The sequence below is a fragment of the Rhinoderma darwinii genome, chromosome 3 (genome assembly GCF_050947455.1).
Source record: "Rhinoderma darwinii isolate aRhiDar2 chromosome 3, aRhiDar2.hap1, whole genome shotgun sequence".
Classification (NCBI taxonomy): Eukaryota; Metazoa; Chordata; class Amphibia; order Anura; family Rhinodermatidae; genus Rhinoderma; species Rhinoderma darwinii.
This window is the reverse complement of record NC_134689.1, coordinates 310,644,599-310,670,593: the sequence shown is the minus strand read 5'-3', so window position 1 is coordinate 310,670,593 and position 25,995 is coordinate 310,644,599. Positions and strand designations below refer to the sequence as shown.

The following is a 25,995-nucleotide window of genomic DNA, read 5'->3' as shown; positions in this document are numbered from 1 at the left end:
GTTTTTCAATTGATATTACTGACATGAAGTCCAGAAAAATGTCTGCCCTTGTGGTCGCTACTTTTATATATTGTATAGCTCTAAGGCTATGTTCACACAAGGCAGATACACTGCGCAAAAGCACACCGCGTATCCGCCCTGTACACCGCAGGAAATTCCGGCCGAAAAAATGCACCAAATTGGGGTGCAGTTTTTCTGCCGGAATGTCTGCTGCGGAAAACTGCACGCAGAGAAAAACAAAAAGTACTTCGTAGCCATGGCAATGCGTCTCTCTGCTGTCCTGCAGCCCGGCATCCTAGGATGATGTTTCATCCCATGTGACCACTGCAGCCTGTGATTGCCTGCAGTGGTCACATTGGATGAAACGTAATCCCAGAAGACCGGCCTGGACGAAGAAACACAGAATTCTGGGTAAGTATAAGGCCGGGTTCCCACGGATCGGATACGCTGCGTAAAAATCACGCAGCGTGTCTAACGTGGAATCCACAGCACTTTCCGTCCGAAAAATGGTGTGGTTTTTCGGACAGAATTTCTGCTGTGTAAAAAAAAAAGTGCTCAAACTTACCCCACCCTGCCTCCGTTGACGTCCACTCTGGCTTCCTACGGTGACGTTGCAGGCCATGTGAAACTGCAGCCTGTGGTTTTATGTATACTGCAAAAGTTGATTTGGGCTCTTCTGACGATGACTTTTTCGGCCCCAGTTGTTCCTGCAATGCTGTGTGTTTAATTCTGCAATCTGATTGACTTAGCATCTGGAAAATACCACAAAGCAGCTATGAACAAATGATGGAGATTTTCACATTCCTTTTTTCTTATAATAGATGTAAATATACTGATGTCATTAAGACCTCTAGATAAAGGGACATTTTTCACATAGTTTCCAGTGATAGAGGTATTGTGTACTAAGTTTACTAACCAAGCAGTCCCCCAAATGACTGATCAAGGGCCCATAATGTGTAGAGCTCTTCCTGCACTTCACCATTGTGTAAAATCTTTCTACTGTGTGAACGTACCCAATGTATTTTTTTTTAGGGCTAAATATTAAAATATATATATTTTTTTTTCCATCTGCCTGTACAGTTTAATTTATAGTCTCCACAAGGTGTTTGGAAAGATAGTTAACGCCTTGAATCTGAAGGGCCAGTTCAGAGGTTTTTTTTACATGGAAACCGCGTCGGAAAACGGCCGAACATGCCTTCCATTGGTTTTAATGGGAGGCGGAGGCGTTTTTTTCCCCCCGCGAGCGGAAAAAGCAGCTCATGGGAAAAAGAAGGGACATGCCCTATCTTCAGGTGTTTACACTTCTGACCTCCCATTGACATCGATGGGAGGCAGAGAAAGCGTATTTCGCTGTTTTATGCCCGCGGCGCTCAATTTTCGCAGCGTGCAGGCAGAGGAAGATTTGCCTCAAAATTCCAAACAGAATTTTGAGGCCGATTTTCCTCCTGCAAAAAACTTTGTGTGAACACTTTATCAAACTTTTCCTTATATATTCTTTTTTTTCTTTTGCTCCACTGTATTTATACAGCGATGCTGATTTAGGGGAAAACGGCTTATTATAACTAAAGCAAGAATGCCGCTGCTACTCCATTTATATAAGGAGAAATTAATGAAGGAAATTTGGGAGTTGCCTGCTTGACGACTTGCTATTTTTATTGCTTTGGACATGTAGACAGTGTAATTGAATTACTGAAAGTACGGGGGTAGCCGGCTTGTGCAACAGACTTGTAATTGTCTAATTACTTTAGTAGAGATGTTCTAAAGCTTTATAGGACACTTTGTATCAATCATGAAAGGATTCTTATTGTTTGGTGTGATAAGAGAACTAGAACAGGGATATGGTTTGTTTTGCTTGTATCCAGTAAAGTTACTTACGTTATCAAGAAAATGCTACAGTCGAAAACTTACTTTGATTACCGCAGATAAAACAACATCAATTATCGTTGGAGGTGGCACACAAAAATCTTATTGAGCTCTATTCCTGTCAAACCGCATTCCTTTCTGGTGTTTTAATTCCTCACCCTAAATCTCAATATTGCGTTTCTGTGTCTCCAATGTAATTTTGTATATTAGAGTGCAGAAAATACCTGGAAATAGAAGTCCCTGTTGTCCCTCTTTTTATAATCTCTACAGTTCATTTTTATCAAATTGAGTAAAAAAAATGCTGGATGATGACCATTAACTGCTTTTATTCTGGTTGCTGTAGAGATACATGAATTTATCATTTTATTCTGAACTCATTGATCTTTCCCCTACTGCTTTGTCTGTGTTAGTGCAGCCTATAAAAATCCTGTAGACCAGACAAAGGAACACATCATACCCCTTAACTTCTGCTGTGCAAGAAAGAATACCCAAAAGGATAATTATTAGGTACGACGATATCCGATGACAATGAGCATTCGGTTGAGAAGTTTGAATACACAGAAGTCTCTGTAGGCATTTCCTTCTCTGGGGAAGGGGGCTGTATTAATCTATGACATTTACCTGACTCCCGTTAATTTCAGCTGCCATAAAGTGCGCACACACCCTGCTGTACTGTCTATACAGACAATGCGGGAAGTAATTTTATATTGATGGCCTATCCTTTGGATCGTTGGGGTTCCAACACCCCCGCCGATTAGCTAAGGCCCTATTCACACGACAGGGAGTCGAAGCTGTGGCTGGGGATTCCACTCCAGTAGAAGTCCCTGACTTCACTGTCCATATGTGGGGCAGTGTGTGGCACTACCTACAGAGGGTAGTGTGTGGCACTACCTACAGAAGGCAGTGTATGGCACTACCTACAGAGGGCAGTGTGTGGCACTACCTACAGAGGGCAGTGTGTGGCAAAAAAGTTACAAATGAAATTCATTCGTTTTTAAAGCGAACAGGGAAAAAAACGGGCCAAAATCAGCCATTAAAAACTGAAAAACGGCCCGGATGCAAAACGACCGAGAATAACGGACCAAAACCGCAGTTTATCGGCCGACACTCGGACCCTGTCGCGTTAATAGATCCTAAAAGAGCAGTGGCAAACAATGCGACCTCTTCAATGTTTTCCATGACACTGCGCCTAAAACTTCTACGACGGCTGTGCCTGGGGATTTGCAGCTCATTCCGATGGACTTGAATAAGAGCAGAACCGCAATCCCAAACACAGGTTCTACGGAAGTGTACGGCGCGGTAAGCTATGAAGAGGCCATGGTATACATTGCTGTGACCCAATCAGTCAGCTGATGGGTAGGGTTGTCGTGCGGTGGATTCGCACCATCTGATATTGATAACCTTTCCTTCAGGCCAATGAGACGCCGTTAGTTTTCTTGCCATGTATGAGATTTTAGCTTGTGTAAGCCTTTTCTTTATTTCTGACTTTACGATTCAAGGAGCATGTATAATGCTGTAGTTCCTGTCAAGATCTTTTTAAAGCTTTGACGCAGTGCATGGTTTTGTTGGCGGACAAATAAACAAGGTTTAGGCTAAGGCTACACAACAACATTCGATCGCCCGTGAGTAAGGGTATGTGCACACACACTAATTACGTCCGTAATTGACGGACGTATTTCGGCCGCAAGTCCCGGACCGAACACAGTGCAGGGAGCCGGGCTACTAGCATCATACTTATGTACGATGCTAGGAGTCTCTGCCTCGCTGCAGGACAACTGTCCCGTACTGTAATCATGTTTTCAGTGGTCCTGCAGCGAGGCAGGGACTCCTAGCATCGTACATAACTATGATGCTAGGAGCCTGGCTCCCTGCACTGTGTTCGGTCCGGGACTTGCGGCCGAAATACGTCCGTCAATTACGGACGTAATTAGTGTGTGTGCACATACCCTAATAGTAAAATAGCCGTGTTACCGGGCGCAACCTCAATGACTGGTTGGACTGTTTGTGATGGTCGCAGGGTTGCCCGCAAAGTTTCAATTTGAGTGAATCTTAGTGGAAATGACATCTTTTCTTTGACCACAGAAACGTTTTCAACTTTTTAACTATTAAGTACCCCATCCCAGCTACTGTATTTCCTTCAAGGCTTAAAATGTGTGTCCCTTCATTTTAACAGGGTTCTAGTGTGAGCAGGACACCAGTTTTTCTTACCACCTTGTAATCTGTTGCAGTTGATCCTTACTTTTTACACTTGTTTCCGTATTAATGCAATACTGCTGGCCGGCCCAGCTTAGGGTGTTCTAATAACCTTTACCTAGACTTCAAAATATCTCACTTGTAACTTCAGATAGTATAGTTTACCTCACTTGTATTTCTTAATATAGGCACAGTAGGTAATGAGGTTAAAATGCAACTTTTTTTTTATTAGGTATGCACTAAAAAAAATAAAACATTTTGTAGTGAAGTATGATTATGTAAAACTGCCTGATGAAGGAGCCCATCCGGCTTTGAAACGAGTTGCACGTTGCAGTATTAAGGATGATCCTCTGGAGTCATGCAAAGGTTAACCTTTTATGAATATTGTAAAGGAAACCGTGGCTTCGTAAAGGGTCATTTTTCGCTGGCCTACACTCAGAATATCCTAGTGCATGACAGCATTCGATACTGCTTATTTGCTGGGAATTTACTTAGTTGGTGAGCCTTGGCCAAAGAGGCTGGGCTTGGCTTGCTTGGTCAATATTGTAGAGCAGCGTGTTCCCTACCGAGGGCAGGCCAAATCCCAAGAGCCGTATAGTCCGTACACCTAGACATTTATTGTGTTTTTTTAAATGATATCTATGAATGTTCTTCTATCTACATCATTCATCCCTTTTCTCACCATCATTCTGTTTTCCATGCAGTTTCAGTGGAGGGGGGAAACGAATTAATATATTTCGTACCATCTCCTTACACAAGGGAACGCCACCAGCCTATTCCATTCCCTTAGTCTGGGTTCACACATTGCTAATATATTGCGGATTTTGGTTGAGCAATGCACTACGAAATTCCACATTAAAGCACAGTACGATTTAAGTAAATGGTGGTTTGCAATGGGTGAAATCCGGATGTAACGTGTTTGGATCTTTGTGGCTATTTTCAAAGGATATATTTTATGCTGTGTGTGAATTTAGACTAATAGTTTCTCTGCAGTATTGTGGCCTCCGTGTATCAGGGCTGCAACTGACAAGGTTTTCATGTGCAAATTCTGGCACGGTTTATTAAGGTTATAAAGGCGCTTTTTTTTTTTATCATTCTTAGAATAGACCAGCGTGTGTTGACCCTCTCCTCTTCCTGCAAATCCTTACTCCATCTTATTATTTAATCTTTGTTTGTCTTCCAATAGGGTTACCCTCATTCTTATCGGACTAAACCATCACATTCTCAGACCATCGAAAGTCCGAATTTCTCTCACGAAAAGGAATGTTTAGCTTGGCCAAATGCATGATGTTTTAATAGGATGGTGGATATCACCGGCTGCCAGTCACTTCTGGTGCTGCTTATATTCCAGAAAATTAGTAGAATCAAACCGATAAATTCCAACCTCTGATCCATCTCTGGTTAAAGCCCTTAACTAAAGGATTGCCCTGCCCCTCAAAATCTATGGGTAGCGATGTGTTTACGTTGTATACAGATCATCATCTTTCACTGTTGATTTTTATCTTTCATCTGCGTCGGGGTTCCGTCAGACCTTTCTGTCAGGGGAACCCATAGCTTTCCGTTGGCATTACCATTGATTTCAATGGTAATGCTTACATTGCTAATGGTTTCCGTTTGTCCCCATTCCGTGAGTTTTTCATTGTTTTGGCGGAATCAATAGCGTAGCATTCTTCTCCCGTTCACTTAAATGGGAGAAGGCTGCAATACTGTGAATCGCCGCCATGTGTGTCGAAGATTCATAGTGAGCAAGTAGAAATGAAGGGGAAGCAGTACCTGTATGAGCGCTGCACCCCCTTTAAAACACCTGATGACTTGTCCTGAGGATAGGCCATCAATTTTTACTGGCTGCAAAACCCCTTTAAATTGCATCCTTGATAATCTATTCTGTTGGTTAATTGCTTGATATTTGTCCTTGGTCCTAGATACCGTGTCCTGGGTCATGAAGCTTAATCCGACACAAGCTCCATTATATGTAAGTACAATTTGTTTCCCTCATTACGATGAGCGCTACTGAATTAATACTGTTTTTGATATAATCAATAAATGTCTTCTCTTCTCTCTCTGCAAGAGGAAACACAAAATGTTTTGAGATTACAGGTACATATAAATATATTAAAATGGATAAGGAAATTCATACTGTAAACCCAGATGAATGGATTTGGCTACTATAAGGTCTTCACTGTGTGTAGTTGTGTGCGGTCTGTTCTGTGGATTACTAGATCTCTACAGCCAAATCCATACAGCAGTCTTTATGGTTACATTGGGAGTTGTAGATTAACCAGTGCCACATTTAGGGTCAGTGAGAACATTCAGCCTTATGCTGTGGAGGTTTGAAAACTCTGTTTAACCTGTTAATTCCCATGTGCATGGTCCTGGGCTTTCAACCTGCTTAGAAGCTGCAGATTTAAAAGTGAGACTCTACTTTTTTGGATTGTTTGGTCAAAATGTGGAGAACTAAAGTAAACATTGTTTTGGCAAAATTAGAGCTTACTGAAGAGCATTTCATGTAATGTGCCTAATTCAATTTGACTGTTCTTCCGTATATAAAAAGAGCTGGTGGGCACCACCTGAAGAAACAAGTGAATAATATTGTCAGGGGTGCAAACGTACAATGAAAAACAGGAGAGAAAAAAGTGGGCATTGTAAGAGAAAGACACGCAAACACTATAATATAAGACCCCATGTCAGGGCCTACATCTCTTCTATGGGTCCCTTATTCATCAGAATGCTTTCACTGACATTGGGGTCAACTTTCCAACACACCCCAAGAGATGGAGTGTAGGCACCAGCATGAATGTGAAGTGTGTTTTATAATACATTCTAGAACCCATGTATGTATATTTGTGCGTTATATGTAATATATATGAGTGTTTATGTAAATTTGTATGAATGTTTGATAGATAATTCAGCACTTTACCAGTCCCAAGCAATTCTTATTAGAATGTTACTGTATTCCGAACTAATTTTAGTATTATCTTGTGACATGTGACAGAAAGATGTAACTTTTCATTATACAATAATGGAAAAAAAATCACGTAAAGCACAACGAATATATTTTGTTTCATTTTTTCACCATTTTCAAGACTTATGTTTGCTCAGTGGATAAAAATAATTTGTTACATCTAGAGGCTGATAACCCATATAAACCTTATACTAACATATATTGATACATGTGTAAGCAATTCTCTGAGCGCTAAATACGCCATCAGAAACACATCTCTTCCCCTGTCCAAACTGTTTACATACTATGTCATTTAGTTAAAATGTATGTCCTTTTACCCGGGCGAGTGACCGGGCAAATGAGCATTCATATGAACGCTCATTCCTGATCATTGACCTGTGTAAACAGGGATACGACCAGCCGAGGAATGAGCAATCGCTCGGTCATCGGTTGATCTTATTTTTTCTATACGGCTAAAAAAAAATGGTCGCTATTCAGCAGCACATCTCCCTGTGTTGAAAAGTGCTGCTAAAACGATGTGAGTGCATCGGGACGAACAATCGTATTAACGATCGGTCATTTCCATACAATAATGAACGTTACTCCTCATGGAGCTAATGATCGCCAATCGACATGCCGTAACGTCAATTGGTGTTTGTTTTTCTTGACCGTATCAGGCTGTGTAGAACCACCTTAACGTAGGATTGCCTAGAGGACATACAATTGTAGCAAATCCTCAGCTGTTAATAAGAATGGTTTCACACAGTAGAATATGGCAGCATTTTAGCTTTAGCAGAACAGTGTCTTGTCCGGGTGTTACAGCTCTAACACAAACACTAAAATGCAGCAGAGTTTTTTGCAGGCAGAAAGTCTGCCTCAAAATTCCGTTTGGAATTTTGAGGCAGATTTTCCTCTCCCTGCATGCCGATCTTCTCTGGGTTTGTCACCAGTGGCCATTGAGCGCCGCGGGCAAAAAACGCAGCAAAATACTCTTTCTCTGCCTCCCTTTGATGTCAATGGGAGGTCAGAGACGTAGACGCCCGAAGACAGGGCATGTCCCGTTTTTTCCGCTCGCGGGAAAAAAACGCCTCCGTCTCCTATTGAAATCAATGGGAGGCATTTTCGGTCATTTTCCGACACGGTTTCCACGTCAAAAAACGTGTAAAAAAAAAAAATCTGTGTGAACTGACCCTAAGGATTTTCACCTCTGGATGTAAATTAAATGTTTCCATCCATTGACTGCAAACATAACGTATATTAGAAAGTTACATAACTTAAATTATGCAATGATGAAGTTGTGTTTATATAATCCCCTGTGACTAAAAACGGCAAACTTCTTATTACCCCAAACTTTGCAATAGATAACTTGTTGTAAATGTAAAGTGAAAAATGTTTACATAAAAAAAATTATGTATTGCAATGTATTTAAAATTGATCAGCGATGCAGTACATACTTCAAGTCTCGGCAATAATCATGTGTCATCTCCTAGAAATAGTTACCCATCCTGTGGCTGCTTCTTTTCGGTACTACCTTGTTTTGAGTCTTCTCTAGACACAGCACGGATGGTATAATGCGACTGGCTGAACAGGCCAATTCATCTGACCAGATCAGCACCACCAAGGGGGGAAAATATCCTGGTCTGCTGGTTTCGTCCATGGAGTCTTGGCATGCAGAATGTTTAGTATTTTGCAGAGCATTGAACGGTTACAGTCCTTATATGAACCCACCTTTTTTTTTTTTTAATTTGTTCAAAAATTTCTACAAACTACTTTTTACCTAAAAATCGGTGACCTGCAGCAAAAATGGTTTACGTATAAACGAGAGACTGTAAGAACTTTTGCGGCGGATTTTGCCTCAAAATCCCACCTCCCATTCATTTCAATGGAAGTGGGACTCTTCTCTTTCCCGCTAGCTGATTTTTTCAGCTAGCGTGAAAAAGAAGCATCCTCCCCAAACCTCGGGTGGATTCTGGCCCAACCGCCCATTGAAGTCAATGGGAGGAGGAATAATTCTGCTGAAAATTTTGCACCATGACCCACCAAGCAAAATCCGTAGTGTGCACTGACCCTAAGAAGCAGTAGTAATGATATTTTGATGAGCGATTCACATGTCCTACAGCAAAATTAGACGCTTCAAATATTAAAGGAGACTGACCTGAAAGACTGTGTGGTTTCATATATATATTTTCTACAACTTTGCAGAAATTGCAGAAAAAATTGCAATACAATTACAAATTCTGAACTCTGCTTTATTTATCTTCATTGTCTACAGAATTCTGATCGTGATCTAAAAGACTTAGTTCCGATTTATGAAATAAAGACAAACCAAAGTGTGTATCTGTACGTAGACACATGTTTGTGTGTATAAATGTGTGTGTGTGTGTATGTATGTATATATATATATATGTATGAATGTGTATATATTTGTGTATTTATTTATTAGAGCTAGGGGATTTATGATCAAAATCAGATTAATTGAACATGTAACCTCTATTACGGTTGAATAATTGTTTAGGCCATGCCCCTTTTGCGTACCACGCCCCCTATTTGCATGTAGCGCCATTAAATTAATATTTGTCCCCTTAACCTGATGTATATTACTGTATATAATATACCCCTGACACTGCCCCCACACCTTATAATGTCCCCATAGCTGCGCCCACACAGTATAATTCCCGCAGGGAGCCCACATGGGGTGATGTGGTGCCCGCAGGGTGTGACACATGTGGTGATGCAGTGCCACACATGTGGTGACAGGATGCCCGCAAGGTGCCTCCCCCAATATAGTGGCACAGTTCCCATGTATAGCAGCACCTCTCCTCCATTGTAGATATCGCCACACTAGCTGCCACTAGGAGCGGAATCCCTGGCCAGAGGTTGCCGATAATTATAATATAAAGAAAGCAGCACTGTTCTCAAGACGATCAGGTAGAGTGCAAAGACGCCTCCATAGGACACAAGACCAGTGTCCCACTATTCCAATAGATACTCCAAAAAATTCAAGGCATCACTTCCATAAATACTGAAAAAGTAGAAAACTGTATTCATGCGCATGTGGTGAATAAATTTGTCTACTTTTTCACTATGTATGGAAGTGCTGCCTTGAATTTTTGTGTGTGTGTGTACCTTTTCTGCAGTCGTGCCTCCGGTTGCTAGGGAGTTTCAGCAGCTTGCTGTTGGCTGTGCCATATCTTGTCAGCCCGGAGACGGGCTTGGGTCTTTTGAGTGGTTTCACCAGCTCGGGCAGCAGCCATGCGCTTTGCTGCAGGAGTCTATTGTCCAAGTGCAGGGTTCCTTTGGAGGCATGACTGGTCTGAAAGGGGTTACATTTATGAGAGTGCTGAAATCCAGTATAGGTACCGTGTAGTATATGTACAGTCTGTTCACGGCGAGTAAAGAAAGATGGCTGGATTGTTATGGAAACCTGGTGTAAAACCGCAATTCCTGGGTTGTTCTAGGAACCTGGTGTAAAACTGTGTGTATGTCAGAGAGGCTAAGAATGAAGTACCCACAAGCTTCTATTGGCTAATACGGGTCATCTGATGTGATATGGAGGAATACCCTTGATGTGGAAGCCTGTGGTGCTATATTTGCTTTTGTATTGCATTTTTTTGTGAGTATGTGGAACGGTAGTTCCTGGAGCGCTGCGACCCGGTGTAAACCCTTTTAAAGCGTCTGATTTACCTATGTGCCCACTTTGGTCCACTCGTTTGGCCGTGCATAAAGAACAGACAACAGAAATGTATAAAATATAGTTACATATTTATTGTGTATATATTATATTAAGATGTATGTATTAATATATACATTTATGTATGTGTGTATGTATATGTATAATGTATATATTTATATATATATTTTTTTTAAGAAGGCAGAAGTGTGGCTTCCTTCCAGCTACTGTTCTGCTAACTTAAGTGCAACCACATTCCGCCTCCTTTTGATAGCAAGAATGGAAAAGATAAGCTAATCTTTGGCGTTGAGACTTGACTACTTAAATGTTTTATGACTGGTATAATATTTGCCATCCTGCTATCTGAATGATTCAGTTTTAGATCCATTGTTTAAGGTCTGATGGGGATGTGTGTGTGTCTGATATGTATACAGGAGATTTGTTCATTATGAGGCTTTGTTTACACCATGTTTTGATGTGTGTGTGTGTGTGTGTGTGTGTGTGTGTGTATGTGTATATATATGTATATATGTGTGTGTGTGTGTGTATATATATATATATATATATATATATATATATATATATATATATATTTACATATCCACATAATGGATCTGACAGAGAACATATGTTAGGGATGCCCTTTCACTAGGTATTTTTCTCTTCAGAGGGACCCAAAACAGATGTGGTGCAAATTGTATTAAAACATATGCAATATTGTATGTTTAGATCCATCCATTCAATGATGCCTGTTGTGGGATAAAAAAAAAAAAAAAAAAAAAAAATTCAAATATTTTTTATTTAGTCTCCTTATCTAAAGTCTGCATGTGGTTCTTGTTTCGTTGTTTTTCCATCCAAAGTTATTCTTTGAGGAGACAGGTGGATGTGTATGTTTGACGTGATGATTCATTCTTGATAGGATCGGATCATCTCGGGGAAATAATTTTTACCACTTAAGCACAAAAATAGGCCTAACTTATCTGTCTGGTCAGCACCATCCTAGTCCTTATCGGTCAGTGAAAGTAGCACTACGTCTCTACTCTGTGTGCAATGACTTTGACCTTCCCTTGTACTCTTGACCCAGCTCAATGCCTCCTGATCTCAAGTGCTTAGGGCTCTGTCTTGATATAGAGACAGGTGAAGTCATCCGAAAAGATATAAATAGTTGAGACTAACCAGATGAGATGCTGGCTGCCCAGTAAGCTAGCTAGCGAATCAGCAGGGCAGCTTAATGGTAAATCAGATTAACTAGGGCATGCTCTGTGCGTTCTCAGTTCACTGTACCCGATTTTACACTTCTCATTCATTCACAGCCTCTTTGGTCATGTTTTGTGAATCATTTACGATTGCCGTGCCCAGTGTTTAAGCTATTTATACAGTATAGTGATTCATTATGACAGTCTGTAAGGCATTTATGTTTGCTTTTCGGCCGCAGTATACCAGGCTCTTGGTGAAAAACTGTATATTAACGGCTTTTGGCCACAGGGTACACATTTTTGGCATATTAACATCATCTTTATGCAATTTAACATGTCAGCTTTTCCTTAATGCTTTCCACTTCATCTAAAACTTCAGGCAAATTACTTTTTTTTTTTTTTTTTTTTAAATCTGTAACTTGAGGAGCATTTCAGTGATATGATTTTTAGGTATGTTCTATGTACAAAGAGGATAAGAACTTCTTGTTTAGGGCGTTAACATTTTCCATTCAGTAGTTTTCGCCTCCCTTGTTCGATGTGCTAACTAGATGTTCACTAAAGAGCTTGTTGAAAGATACCAGATGGTGGTTGGGGATTAGAGAAGTGTGTGTAAAAATATACAGCGATTCAACATGAAGTCTTCGCATAAGACAACTCTCTCTGCCAAAATCATGTTCTCAAATAAACTGGAATGGGTACAGAATTTTAGGCCTCCACAGTAGTGGCAACCATTTCCAGTTAATATTAAAGAAGCTCTCCACGGTTTTTGTTTTTTATTTCCCCCTCCATTTGTACGTTGGTGTTATAGCTGGGTTCAGTGTGCAGAAATACTTACCGATCGTTGCATCACGTCGTTTTCGGGTCCACGTGATCTTCATTCTGACCTAGTCTGTAATCACTCTACTTTTGAGAAAACCAGAAGGCTTTCCATGCATTCCTATGGGAGCCAAAACGAGGCTCCATAGGAATGCATTGAGAGTCTGAATTGCAGTGGTTCCAGACCAGGTCAGAATGAACACGTGGGCAGCGACGTAATGCACAGATCGCTAAGTATTTCTGCACGCAGCGCCCCACTGAAACCAATGTTCAAATGGAGGGGGAATTTTTTAAAAAAAAAACGTGGAGTGCTTCTATAATTCACTGCATTGACACAAAGTGCATCTGTCATAATAGGAATCCTTTTTTTAAATATTGATGTCTGTGTGATGACAGTACAAAGTCACCATACCCACTATGCCGTCCTTTAACCCCTTAAGGACATGGCCAATTTTGACCTTGAGGACCGAACAATCTTTTTTTATATTTCCCTCTTTGCATCCCGGCGCTCATAACTTTTTCATTTTTTGTCCGACACAGCTGTATGAGACTTATATTTTTTGCGAGACGAGTTGTAATCTATGTAGGTACCATTTTTTGGTACATTTACATTATCGTTTAATTTCTATAAATTTTTATTTTGGCAAAAACGTAGAAAAAAAAAGCCGTTCCGCTGCAGTTTTTCTTTTCTTTTTTTTTTTTTTTTTTACACCACACACCGATCATCATAAATAACGTTATACATTTATTGTACAGGTTGTTACGGACGTGGCAATACCAAATATGCGTGCATTAGTTCATGTTTTGGGACTTATAATTTGAAAAGTTTATTGTAAAACGTGTATTTCACTTTTTTTTTTTTTTTTTTAAATCCCATAGAGGGATTTTTCATTTTGATTTTTTAACTTTAATGTACTGGCATATATCTATACCCAGTGGCGGATCATCATTAGGGGGTTCGGGCGGCCGCCCGGACCCCTCTTGCCCGGTGGCGGCGCTAGCACCGGTGGGGGCCCCGGTGCTAGCGGCATCCACATTCATTTGTATCTGAGACCTCGGGACTCAGATACAAATGAATATTACAGGCTGCAGGCCACGTTGGGCCGGCGTGATGAGGTACTGCATCACGCCGGTCTGCGCATTAATCTAGTCCGGAGGATTCACATGCGTCCAGCTGGAGCGGCCGCCACGGGGCAAGGTAAGTAATATATTATATATTTTTTTTTAGATGGGTGTAGTGCTGTGTATATATTCAAGGGGGGGGGGGGGAGTGCTCCGTGACACTATATACAAGGGGGGGGGGGATTCTCCGTTACACCATATACAAGGGGGGAGTGCTGTGTGGCCCTATATACAAGGGGGGGGTAGCGCTGTGTGGGCCTATATACAAGGGCGAGGGGAGCGCTTTGGGACACTATATACAAAGGGGAGGAGTGCTCTGTGACACTATATACAAGGGGGGAGCTCTGTGTAGCCCTATATACAAGGGGGGGGGAGTGCTGTGTGACCCTATATACATGGTGGGAGGGGAGCGCTGTGTGTCACTATATACAAAGCGGAGCAGTGTGCATATACAAGGGGGAGCGCTATGTGGCCCTGTATACAAGGTGGGAGCGCTGTGTAGCCCTATACACAAAGGGAGTGTTGTGTCACACTATATACAAGGGGGGAGCGCTGTGTGACGCTACAAAGGGGGAGGGCTGTGTAGCACTATATACAATGGGGGGCTGTGTGGCGCTATCCACAGCGGTGTGTGTTGCCCTCTCTACGGGGGGGGGGGGGCTCTGTGGTGCTATTTAAAAGAGGGGGAGGGCTGTATGGTGCTATCCATAGGGCTGTGTGCAACTGTCTTCACGGGGGTGGATGTGTGTGGTGCTAGCTATAGGGGGGATGTATGATATATATACAGGGGGCTGTGTGTGGCACTATGTACAGGGGGCTGTGTGTATGTGGTGTTTTACAATGTATGCTAGTATTCTATTCAGGTGCGCAGTGTTTGGTGCTATTATTTTTAGGGGCACAGTATGTGGCGCTATGATGATTTTATTTTCGTTTATATGTGTGGAAATGTTGGAAAAGGGAGGAGCGGAAGACATCTGACATTCCGCAGAAATGGGTCATAGCCGGGAGAAGCTGTCATGAGCTCTGGACCGGATGGAGAAGAAAAGAGGAAAAAACGACTAGAATCTGAGACGTCGTCACCTGTGAGTCACTAGATATATAGAGAATCTGTCACCTCTCCTGACATGTTTATTATAGGAAATCCTTGTATTTCACAAAAAGCCTTTCTGCAGTCCAGGACTGATAGACAATTCCCCTTGTCAGGAGGATGTGTCCCTGCACAGTATGATACTGTCAGTATGTAGGGACACAGCCCTGTGACAAGGGGAATCGTAACGCCCATAAAGGTAGTGTTAAAAATAGTTACGGCGCGGCAGCGCGGAAGGGGGGCCCAAGTTTGGGTGACAGCCCAGGGCCTATAATCTACTTACTCCGCCACTCTCTATACCTAAGTATGCCCTAACAGGAAATTGGTCAGACAGCCCTGGGGTCCTTCAATGGACCCTGGGCTGTCTGCCCATAACTGGTATAGCCAATGATTGCGTCACAGGGATTTCCTGTGATGCGATCAAAGTGGAGACCCCATTCTCACTTCAGCTTTGAATGCCGCGATCCGCTTTGATCGTGGCATTCAAGGGGTTGATGGCGGAGAGAAGAGGTTTCCCTTCTCTCCGCCGATAGAGCGGTGCTGCGGCTGTGTATTACAGCAGTTACAGCCACTTCCCTGCTCAAGGTGGCGCACGGATACTGGCTGTCACACAGGACGAGAATACTCGTCCTAATGCGCCAAGTACCCGCCGCTCAGGTCGAGTATTCTCATCCTGTGTCGGCAACCAGTTAAACTTCAGTTTAGGGGAGCTGAATTTTGCTTAAAGAGGCTCTGTCACCAGATTATCAAATCTATCACCTATTGCATGTGATCGGCACTGCAATGTAGATAACAATAATGTTTTGGTTTTTTTTTAAACGATCATTTTTGGCTAAGTTATGAACAATTTTATATTTATGCAAATGAGTCTTTCTAATGGACAACTGGGCGTGTTTTCTCTTTCCAACTGGGCGTGTACTGTGTTTTTAGCAACTGGGCATGTTTACTTCTTTCACTGCACAATCACACTGAGCTGTGGATCATGCTGGGCTGGAACAATGAGAAGTGTATGACGCTGATTGGTCAGCCTCATACACTCCTCTGTACAACACCCAGTTGGTAAAAAGTAAAAACACGCCCAGGTGTCCATTGAGTCATTAGCATAAATCTAAACTAGCTCATAACTTGCTCAAAAATGATCGTTTTTCAACATATAAACCACTGCTGTTATCTACATTACAGCGCCAATCAGATTATGTAGGAGACAGGGCACTTATAATGTGGTGACAGAGCCTCTTTAAGCCTTTTTATTGAATTGCTAAAATAGGCACTCCCCATTTTTTTAACTCTTGGCAAGCTCGCAGTAAATTGAGTTCTCAGTAGTTTTAATTCTGAGCACCCTGAGCAAGCCAAATACTCACAAGGCACCGCTTAGTTAGATAATTCTGCGATTTACACAGTGTGCAGTAGAGATGAGCGAATCGATTCTACACATCGAATTTCCCAAACATTTACCGAAAACTTTTGGGATTCGTCCTACATGAATCGCTCAATATTATACACGTATATAATTTTTTCACTTTTTTATCAAATGGCTTTCATGCTCCTTTCTCTCTCTCTTGTGTATAAATGAATCGCTCAATGTAGTGGTCGCTATTTTACATATCCGAAGAGAAGGATCACATGACCTCAGGCAGCAGCCCAAGCAGGCTTCCCCATAATGCCTTGGAGGCAAACCTTCCTCTATCACAGCCAATTATTAGTTGTATAGGGTTTGAGTCACTGATGACTTCGTGGATGACAGTCATATGAGTCATAGCCATTTTAAATAGCCCAGCTATGTAATGCTGCTGCTTTGTGGGAGAGAGAGAAAGCAGAGAGGGGACATTGGACAGAGTGGGAGAAGGTAAAATACAGAAAAATTGAGAATTCGTGTCAGTGAGTGTTTCAGTGTGACAAGAAGACATTATCAAATTATTGTAAACCTAACTATTCTCTAGAGAGATTTTAGAGAGCGATAGGACTGTCCGTGCGTTAGGCAGGCAAGCAGGCACCATCACAGGCAGCCATTGCTGTGAGTGAGTGCTGCTGCAGCTATACAATTCATTTTTACATTAATTTGTGAATCACCAATTTTCATCACGTCATTCACAAATTGTCTTCAATGGTAATAATCCTGGTGCTGATACCATGCTGCTGCTTTCTGAAACGGACGTCACATCGCTCATAGTTTTGCATATATCTAATTGTTCCACCATAAATTGCCGTAATATTTTGCGTCAAGCATTTATGTAGCCGTCTGTATACAAGCCGTTGCTGCTTCACTTTCCAGGACAATCCGACTCATTGGCACATGTTGTCATGGTGATGAAAGTGGTGGATAATATATATTTTCTTTAAACTAATACCAAACCTGTTGCTACTCCCCCAAAAAGGGATAATTTTTGGACCGCTTTTTAAACCGCCATTGCTACTTCTGATATCGCTGTGTGTATAATCACCGGCAGGCATCTGCCACGATGGACTATCTGTTAAATGTAACCACTGCAGGACACAGCCTGTTTTGGCCTTCAGGACACAGCCGATTTTTTCAAATGTGTTACTTTATGTGGTAATAACTTCGGAATGCTTTTACCTATCCAATCGATTCTGAGATTGTTTTCTCGTGACATGTTGTACTTTGTTAGTGAAAAATGTGGTCAATAAATTTGGTATTTATTTCTGAAAAACGCCAAAATTTTGAGAAGATTTGCAAAAATTAGCATTTTTCTAAATTTAAACGTATCGGCTTGTAAAACAGATAGTAATACCCACACACAATAAATACTAATTAACATTTCCCATATGTGTACTTTATGTTTGCATCGTTTTTGGAACGTACTTTTATTTTTCTAGGACGTTACAAGGCTTAGAACTTTAGCAGCAATTTCTCATATTTTAAAGAAAATTTCAAAAGGCTATTTTTTTCAAGGACCAGTTCAGTTGTGAAGTGGCTTTGAGGGCCTTATATATTAGAAACCCTACATAAATCACCCCATTTTAAAAACTGCACCCCTCAAGGTATTCAAATCAGCATTCACAAAGTGTTTTAACCCTTTAGACGTTTCACAGGAATTAAAGCAAAGTAGAGGTGAAATTTACAAATAATATTTTTTTTGCCTAAATTCATTTCTAATAAAAAAAAGTTTTGTAACACAAAGTTTTACCAGAGAAATGCAACTCAATATTTTATTGCTCAGATACTGCAGTTTTTAGAAATATCCCGCATGTGGTCCTAGTGTGCTAATGGACTGAAACATCGGCCTCCGAAGCAAGGAAGCACCTAGTGGATTTTGGGCCTCTTTTTTTTTTTTTTTTTTTAGGAAATATTTTAGGCACCTTGTCAGGTTTAAAGAGATCTTGTGGTGCCAAAACAGTGGAAATACCCCAAAAGTTACCCCATTTTGGAAACTACACCTCTCAAGGAATTAGCATTTTGACCACGCCGTTTTTTTGAATTTAGTGAAATTAGGCTGTGAAATTTTTCTGAAAAAACATATACATTTTTAATTTTTACAAGGAATAAAGGAAAAAAAGAACCACAACATTTGTAAAGCATTTTCTCCTGATTACGGCAATACCCCATATGTGGTAATAAACTGCTGATTGGACCCATGGCAGTTCTCAGAAGGGAAGGAGTGCCATTTGGATTTTGGAGCACAGATTTTGCTGGATTGGTTTTCAGTGTCATTCCGCGTTTGCAACGCCCAGGAGGGACCAAAATAGTGGAAACCCCTCAAAAGTGACCCCATTTTGGAAACACACCTCAACAAATTTTTCTAGGGGTATAGTTAGCATTTAGACCCCACAGGTTTTTTTGCAGAATTTATTAGAACTAGGCAGCGAAAATGAATATCACAATTTTTTCCACTAAAATGTTGCATTTTCTCATTTTCACAAGGTATAAAGGAGAAAAAAACAAATTTTTGTAAAGCCATTTTTCCCGAGTACGGAAATACCCACATGTGGTCATATGTTTTTGTTTTTTTTCATTAGAAATGAATTAACCCTTTCAGGACTGATCAATTTTTTGCTTTCTTATTTTCGTTTTTCACTCTCCGCGTTCCAAGAGCCATAACTTTTTTTCTTTTTCCGTCAGAGTGTTTTGCGGGCTTATTTCTTGCGGGAGTAGTTGTAGTTTCTATTGACACCATTTAAAGTAGCATAAAATGTACTGGGAAACGGGGAAAAAATTCTTTGAGCGCTGAAATTGGAAAAAAATCTGATACCATTTTTTGGGGGGTTTTGTTTTTACACCTTTCGCCGTGCGGTAAAAATGAAAACTTTACTTTATTCTGCAGGTCAATACAATTACGGTGATACCAAATTTATATAGTTTTTTTTTTATATTCTACTACTTTAACAAAGAAAAATCTAATTGTTAAAATAAAAATTGGTTTTTGTCACCACATTCTTAGAGCCGTAACTTTTTTATTTTTTGGTTGACTGAGCGGTGGGAGGTCTTATTTTTTGGTGCATAAAAAGTGATAAAAAAGCTGTATTCCATTTTTTTTTTGAGAGCTAAGGTGACAAAAAAAACAGCGATTTTTGCGATGTAAATTATTTAAGTTTTTTACGGTGTTCACATTGCGAGTTAAATAATGGTACATTGTAATAGTTCGGCCTTTTACGGACACAGCAATACCAATTTTTGTTTTTTTATTTTTTAACATTACTTTAGAAGAAAAATGGGAAAAGTACCTACTAAAAACTTAAATTCTTCTATACATTTTATTAGTCCCCTTAGGGGACTTGAACCAGCGATCATTGGATCGCTCGTACAATATACTGCAATATTAATGTATTGCAGTATATTGTTATTTTTACAGGCTCCTGTAACAGCACAATCGCTGTTCCTGCCCGTTAGTCCTGCGTGTCAGCTGCAATACACAGCTGACACCTGCAGCGTATGGAGCAGGCTCCGCACGTGAGCCCGCGAGCCCGCTCCATACATCAATCCCCGCACCATGACGTGCAATTAAGTCATAGTGCGCAAAGGGGTTAATGCACAGCGGATGGTTCAAAGTGAATATTGCATTTTTCCACCGATATGCCATTTTAGTGCACAAGATGTTGTGCCCAGTTTGTGCCACTGAAGACCAATACCTCATAAAATGTTAAGCAGGCTCTCCCGGGTATGGCGATTCCATCTATGTGGGCGCAAACTGCTGTTTGGGTACGCTGCAGGGGTCAGAAGGGAGGGAGCGCCATTTTGCTTTTGGAGCGCAGATTTTGCTTGGTAGTGGTTGTTTGGGGGTTTACTGGTATTTGAGTTTATAATGTGGGGGCATATGTAATCTGTATGGAGTACATCAGGGTATAATAAGAGGGTATAATAATGCGGTAAATAAAAAATAAATCATAGATATGTGGCCGGTGTCGCACTGATAAATGGTGCCCGATCTTATGCGCTTTTTGAACGCTGCATATTTTGCCTCGCCATATTCTGAGAGCCAGAACTTTTTTTATTTTTTCTCCACCGGAGCTGCGTGAGGGCTTATTTGTTGCGGGACAATCTGTAGTTTTCATTGGTACCATTTTGGGGTACATGCGTTTTTTTTTAATCACTTTTTATTCCATTTTTTGGCAAGCAAGGTGACCAAAAACAAACAATTCTGACAATATTTTTTAGTTTCGTTTTTTTGCTTCGTTTACCATGTGCAATAAATGACAATTTTACTTTATTTGCAAGTCAATACGATTACGGCGATACCATATGTATATAGGTTTCTTTGTTTTGCAGTGTTTGCGCAAGAAATCACTTTTTTATAAAATAATTTATTTTCTGTCACCATATTCTGAGAGCCATAACTCTTTTATTTTTTTAGTCAAAAAAGCTGTGTAAGGGCTTGTTTTTTGCGGGACGGGTTGTAGTGTTTTTTTGGTACTATTTTCGGGTACATGCGACTTTTTGACCACTTTTTATTCTCTATTTTGCGAGGAGTGGTGACCAAAAAATAGCGTTTCTGGTGTCGTTTTTTTTTTTTTTTTTTTGGAGGGGGTTTTCATCGTGTGGGAAAAATAACATTATAGTTGGGGTCATTACGAACGCGGTGATACTATATATGTGTACTGTTTTAACAAGTCTTATTATAGGAAAAAAAACCAGTGTTTGTTTATATAACTTTTTTTACTTGTCCCGCTAGGGGACATTTAGACTGGCAGCTTTGATCGCTGTTAGAGTACATTACACTACCTACGTAGTGTAATGTATTCTAACTGTCAGTTTGAAGTGACCGTCACACTGACAGGAAGACTGGTCGGAGGCTGCTCCTCCGAGGCTTCCGTACATGGCAACCCGGAGGCCAATGTCTGGCCTCCGATTGCCACGACAAGCATCGGCAGCCCCCACAATCACTTAGTGGGAGCTGCCGATGTGCTTCAAACCCCTTAAATGCGGCGATTGCAATCGGACGCCGCATTTATGGAGTTAATTGCCGAAATCAGCGCCGATGGTCCTCTGACTGGCAAGACTGGAGTGTCAGCTCTCGGGGACAGCTGACCTCCCGGTTCCCGGACACTGTCAGTTAAGACAGTGTGCGCCGGGAACCGCTCCGCAACTGTACGTCCTCGTGCGGGAAGCAAGCCCTCTCCAGGACGTATAATTGCGGTGCAGCGCGGGAAGAGGTTAAAAAGCATAAAAAATCTGGCATTGCAGTGTGTCTTTAAACTGACTTTTTAGGATTCCTGGCTACAATCCGTTTATCCGTAGCCATATATGTTGCTATCATTTTAACATTACTGATATTTTCTTGGCTTTAAAGAGCTTGAAAGGGGTAGAATACAGTCCTACAAGACAATCGACGACACTTTAGTTTCACAATAAATTTATTCAGATCTAATTTGACGGCTGGTCCGACTGCATCAGACCCGAAACTAATTTCAGGAAAGTCGCTCATCTGTAGTGTGCGTCGTTTCAATGGCGTTTAGAAAGCTGTATTGTGAACAAACAAACAATCGTGGGGTGCTGATTTGTTTTTTATGGCAGCCGGGGGGGCCTAACAAAGGCAGATCTGCCATCAGTTTATGCCTATTCAGCCCTGTCCAACCATAGTGAAGTCTTATAGTGGGACTAAAAATAGTAAAAAGTACTCAAAGTAAAAAAAAAAATTTTTTTTTTCGCCCCTTACAAAATGCTTTATTATTGATATTTCTGCGTCCGTAACGACCTGAACTATAGTCTAAGGCCCCATGCACACGACCGTAAAACCGCGGACAGCTTTCCGTAGCGCTACGGATGGGTGTCCGTGCCGTAGAACCGTGCCGGGAATTATGGAGCATGTCCTATTTTTCGTATTTTACGGGCCGTGCTCCTATACTTTGTATGGGAGAACGGCCTGAAAATGCGGGGGGCCGTCAGCGGCCGGCCGTGCATACAATCGTGGGCTGTGATTATGGGCACGGTCGTGTGCGTGGGGCCTATAATCATATTATTCATCAAGCATGTTGAACAATGCCAGAAACCACTCCCAATAAAGTGCAATTAAAAGTGATAAGAAGTCATTGGTGGGTCTAAATGGTACCAATGAGAAATACAGGTCGTTCCGCAAAAAATAAGCTCTCCTACATCTACGTCGATGGAACAAAAACTGTCATAGCTCCTGGAATGCAATGTCACAAACATATTTTTTTTTAAAAACGTGTTTTTATTGTACAAAAGTAGTAAAACAGAAAAACTATTAATTTGGTGTCGCCGTATTCGTACTGATCCGCAAAATAAAGTTAATATGTAATTTATAAGTTAACACATTATATGTAGCCTAAAATAATACCATTAAAGAATACAATTCGTCCCACAAAAAAAACAGCCCTAATATGGCTTCATTGGCGGAATAATGAAAAAGGTACGGCTCTTGGTATACGACGATAAAAAATTCAATAAACTTAAAATGTAACATTTTTACTAGGGCAGGGATTGCCATAGAATATAAAACGATCATGTACTCACCCCTGAAATCCCGGAAGCTTCTGTAGCGATCACGTGACGTTCATCAGTCACGTGCCGCTACAGCCAAACACTAACCTCAGTGGTCATGTGCCGTTCATGGCAGCATCAATACTGAAGCCAGTCATTGGCTGCAGCAGCCAGTGACCGATGAATGGCATATGACCGCTGCAGGATCTTCCAGGAAAGGAGCGTTGGAGAATGGGCCGGGAAATATTTCGGGGAATGATTTTTACAGCTTTCTTTGCCCTAGTAAAGCGTTTTAAAAGTCCCGGAAAACCCCTTTTAAGTCCCAAAATAATCTGGTCACTAAGGGGTTAAAACTTAGAGAATTTGAAACAAAGTGTATCAGAAACTTGCATGATGCTTATTATTTGCGATAACAAGAAAGCTTTATTTGCATAAAACCAAAAACTCTTAACCCCGTCCCACTTTGGCCACTTTTGACCTTCCTGACAGAGCCTTATTTTTCAAATCTGACATGTTTCACTTTGTGGTAATATCTTCGGAATGCTTGTACCTATCCAAGCGATTCTGAGATTGTTTGTTTGTTTTTGTTTTCTCGTGACACATTAGACTTTTACTGTTAAAATTTGCTCTGTACATTTAGTATTTAATTGTGAAAAACATCAAAATTTTGTGAAAAATTGCAATAATTAGCATTTCTCTAAATGTAAATGTATCTGCTTGTAAGACAGGCAGTTATACCACACAAAATTGTTGCTAATTAACATCCCCCATATGTCTACTTTATGATTGCATCCTTTTTTGAACATCCTTTTATTTTTCTAGGACGTTACAAAGCTTAGAACTTTAGCAGCAATTTCTAACATTTACAAGAACATTTCAAAAGGCTATTTTTACAGGGGCCAGTTCAGTTGTGAAGTGGCTTTGAGGGCCTTATATCTTAGAAACCCCCAAAAAGTCACCCCATTTTAAAAACTTCACCCCTCATAGTATTCAAAACCGCATTTAGAAAGTTTCTTAACCCATTAGACGTTTCACAGGAATTAAAGAAAAATAGAGGTGAAATTTTTATAAATTTCATTATTTTTTATTTTTTTGCAGAAATAAATTTTTAATTTTCGTTTTTTAAATTTTTTTGTGCAACACCAAGTTTTACCAGAGAAACGCAACTCAATATTTATTGCCCAGGTTCTGCAGATCAGATCAGCTCTCGTTTTTACGGTCCGTATTGGCCTGTGTAAAAGGACCCTTAAGGCCGACACCTGTCACACAGAGCTGTGGATGGGGACAAGCGGTCGTTACACCGATGGCTCGTCCCCATACATTATTATCCTGTCGGCAGCGCTTCTCCCTGTTTACACAGGTAAATGTGGTGCCGACAACGAAAATATTTTACTTTTTTAAAATGATCCGATCAGCAGATGATGGAGCAATTATCATCAACGAGCGTTATATGAACGCTCGTCTGCCCGATAATCGTCCTGTGTAAAACCCCCTTTAGTGTCTACGTCGTGAGCTTTCCCAACATACGTGCTAAATGAAGAGGATGTTCATTGTAAGGCATTGTATCAGGGATAAGCAGAATAATTTATAATTCATCGTTCTGGTGATTAGAAATCTGGCAGTCCCCTATATATTTCTTTCCCTAATAATGCTGTTTTAGTGTACTTTGTGGTTATTCTTCGCTCGGCCGGCAAGCTTCCAGTCAGTACAGGCTTCATGACTTGGCAAATATATGCTTCTAAAATGCTGGATTTTCTAAAGGAGTTCTCCAAGAGTAACACACTTTATTGGGGTGAGCCGTTCTTCACTATGCATGAATTCTTTGTCTCTGGACATGTTCTGTATAAAAAAAAACTGTTAAAGAATCTGCACCTGTAGCCACAGTCTCCAAAAATTGTTATTGAGGGCCAAATCACTACTTAGAATTTATTACAAAATGTGAGCAGCTCCCTTTATGAAACGTATTCTCTCTAGCTCCTATTCCTGGAAAATCCCTGCTATTCAGTGCCTGAGATCAGCAGCAGTAAAATGAGGTGTACATTATATTCGGGGCTGCCGAAAGTATTCCATCGACTAACATTGTAAAAAACGGACAAACAAAAATAATACTAATATTCAACTGCAGAAGATGAAACGGCTTTGCTCAGTAGCCCTCCCTATATATACAAGGTCTTCTCCAGGTTTCCATCACTGCTTCTCTACAGTTCTTTCCTTGCAGCTGCTGAATAGTGACCCCCAGTAAGTCCATGTTGTGTGCTACAATCAGAATGAATAGGATTACTAACTGTCTTTTTGTTTGGCCTCTCAGGGTGACTGTGTCCTTACAGTGAGCCTCACCGACCAGAGCGAGCTGGAAGACGATGCTGCCTTCTACCTGCTGTTTGCTGGCTCCACTCTGAGACATTTAGCCAGTGCTCGTAAAGTGAACTCTGCAACCCTACAAACAGTCACTCCAGGTGAGCAGCTTCCATCCAATGCCATTTCTTTAAGATGTGCGTTTATCCAAAGAACATGCATGCAATTTTAATCGTGTCTACCTCTTTATAGCCGAGAATATACATAATTAATTACATGTTTTTGTGAGCTAGAGAATGCGAGACAGCAGCTATAATTGAAATGCATTGATCTCTTGCAAATGACTGGAAAAAAAATGATACTTTACGAAATGTCAGACTTAGTAGTTGAAATTGCTGCGCTGTCGGCCTTGTGCCTTTTTCACAAGTTCCTGTCTTTCTGCTCGTGTTCCTGAGGCAGCATCTATATCTGTTTTATAGTGTGTGAGGTAGCAGAGATGAGACTAACACACTGATCACATTGAATTAGTGTATTATATAGCGTGAACCTAAATACAGAAACAACCCAAAATATAGGTTTCTTTGATCTCATAATTATTAATATGAATTAGTCTAATTTGTACACTTCTAGAGTTGGTTTTAAGAAAATTGGGCCCTGGGCAGCAAGCAAAGTAGTACCCCGCTTCCCATTTTTAGACTGTTGTTCTCGTGATTTTAAAATGTGTATATAAAACACAAATACAGAAGTACTTTTTTACCCGAATGTTTACAGCAATACAATGGTAAATAATACATCCACACCATGTCCACACAGTCCTGCTATTCAGTGCCCAAATAACAAGGGCTAAATAATTCCTCTATACGGTATTCAAATAATATTATCCTATACGATCACATAACACTGCCAAGTATTTCCCAT

At 40.8% G+C, this 25,995-nt stretch overlaps 1 protein-coding gene across 6 annotated transcripts in view; it reads left to right on the top strand.

Annotated features, from left to right (window-relative positions):
• The window catches only part of AKAP13 (A-kinase anchoring protein 13), a 246,255-nt gene that overhangs the window by 28,469 nt on the left and 191,791 nt on the right, over positions 1-25,995 (top strand). For all 6 annotated transcript variants that reach the window (XM_075858212.1, XM_075858211.1, XM_075858213.1 and 3 more), the window contains 2 exons: positions 5,979-6,028; positions 25,091-25,238. In XM_075858212.1, coding sequence (XP_075714327.1) covers positions 5,996-6,028; positions 25,091-25,238 — 181 coding nt within the window. In that variant the 5' untranslated portion in view covers positions 5,979-5,995. The remainder of the gene's footprint in view (positions 1-5,978; positions 6,029-25,090; positions 25,239-25,995) is intronic.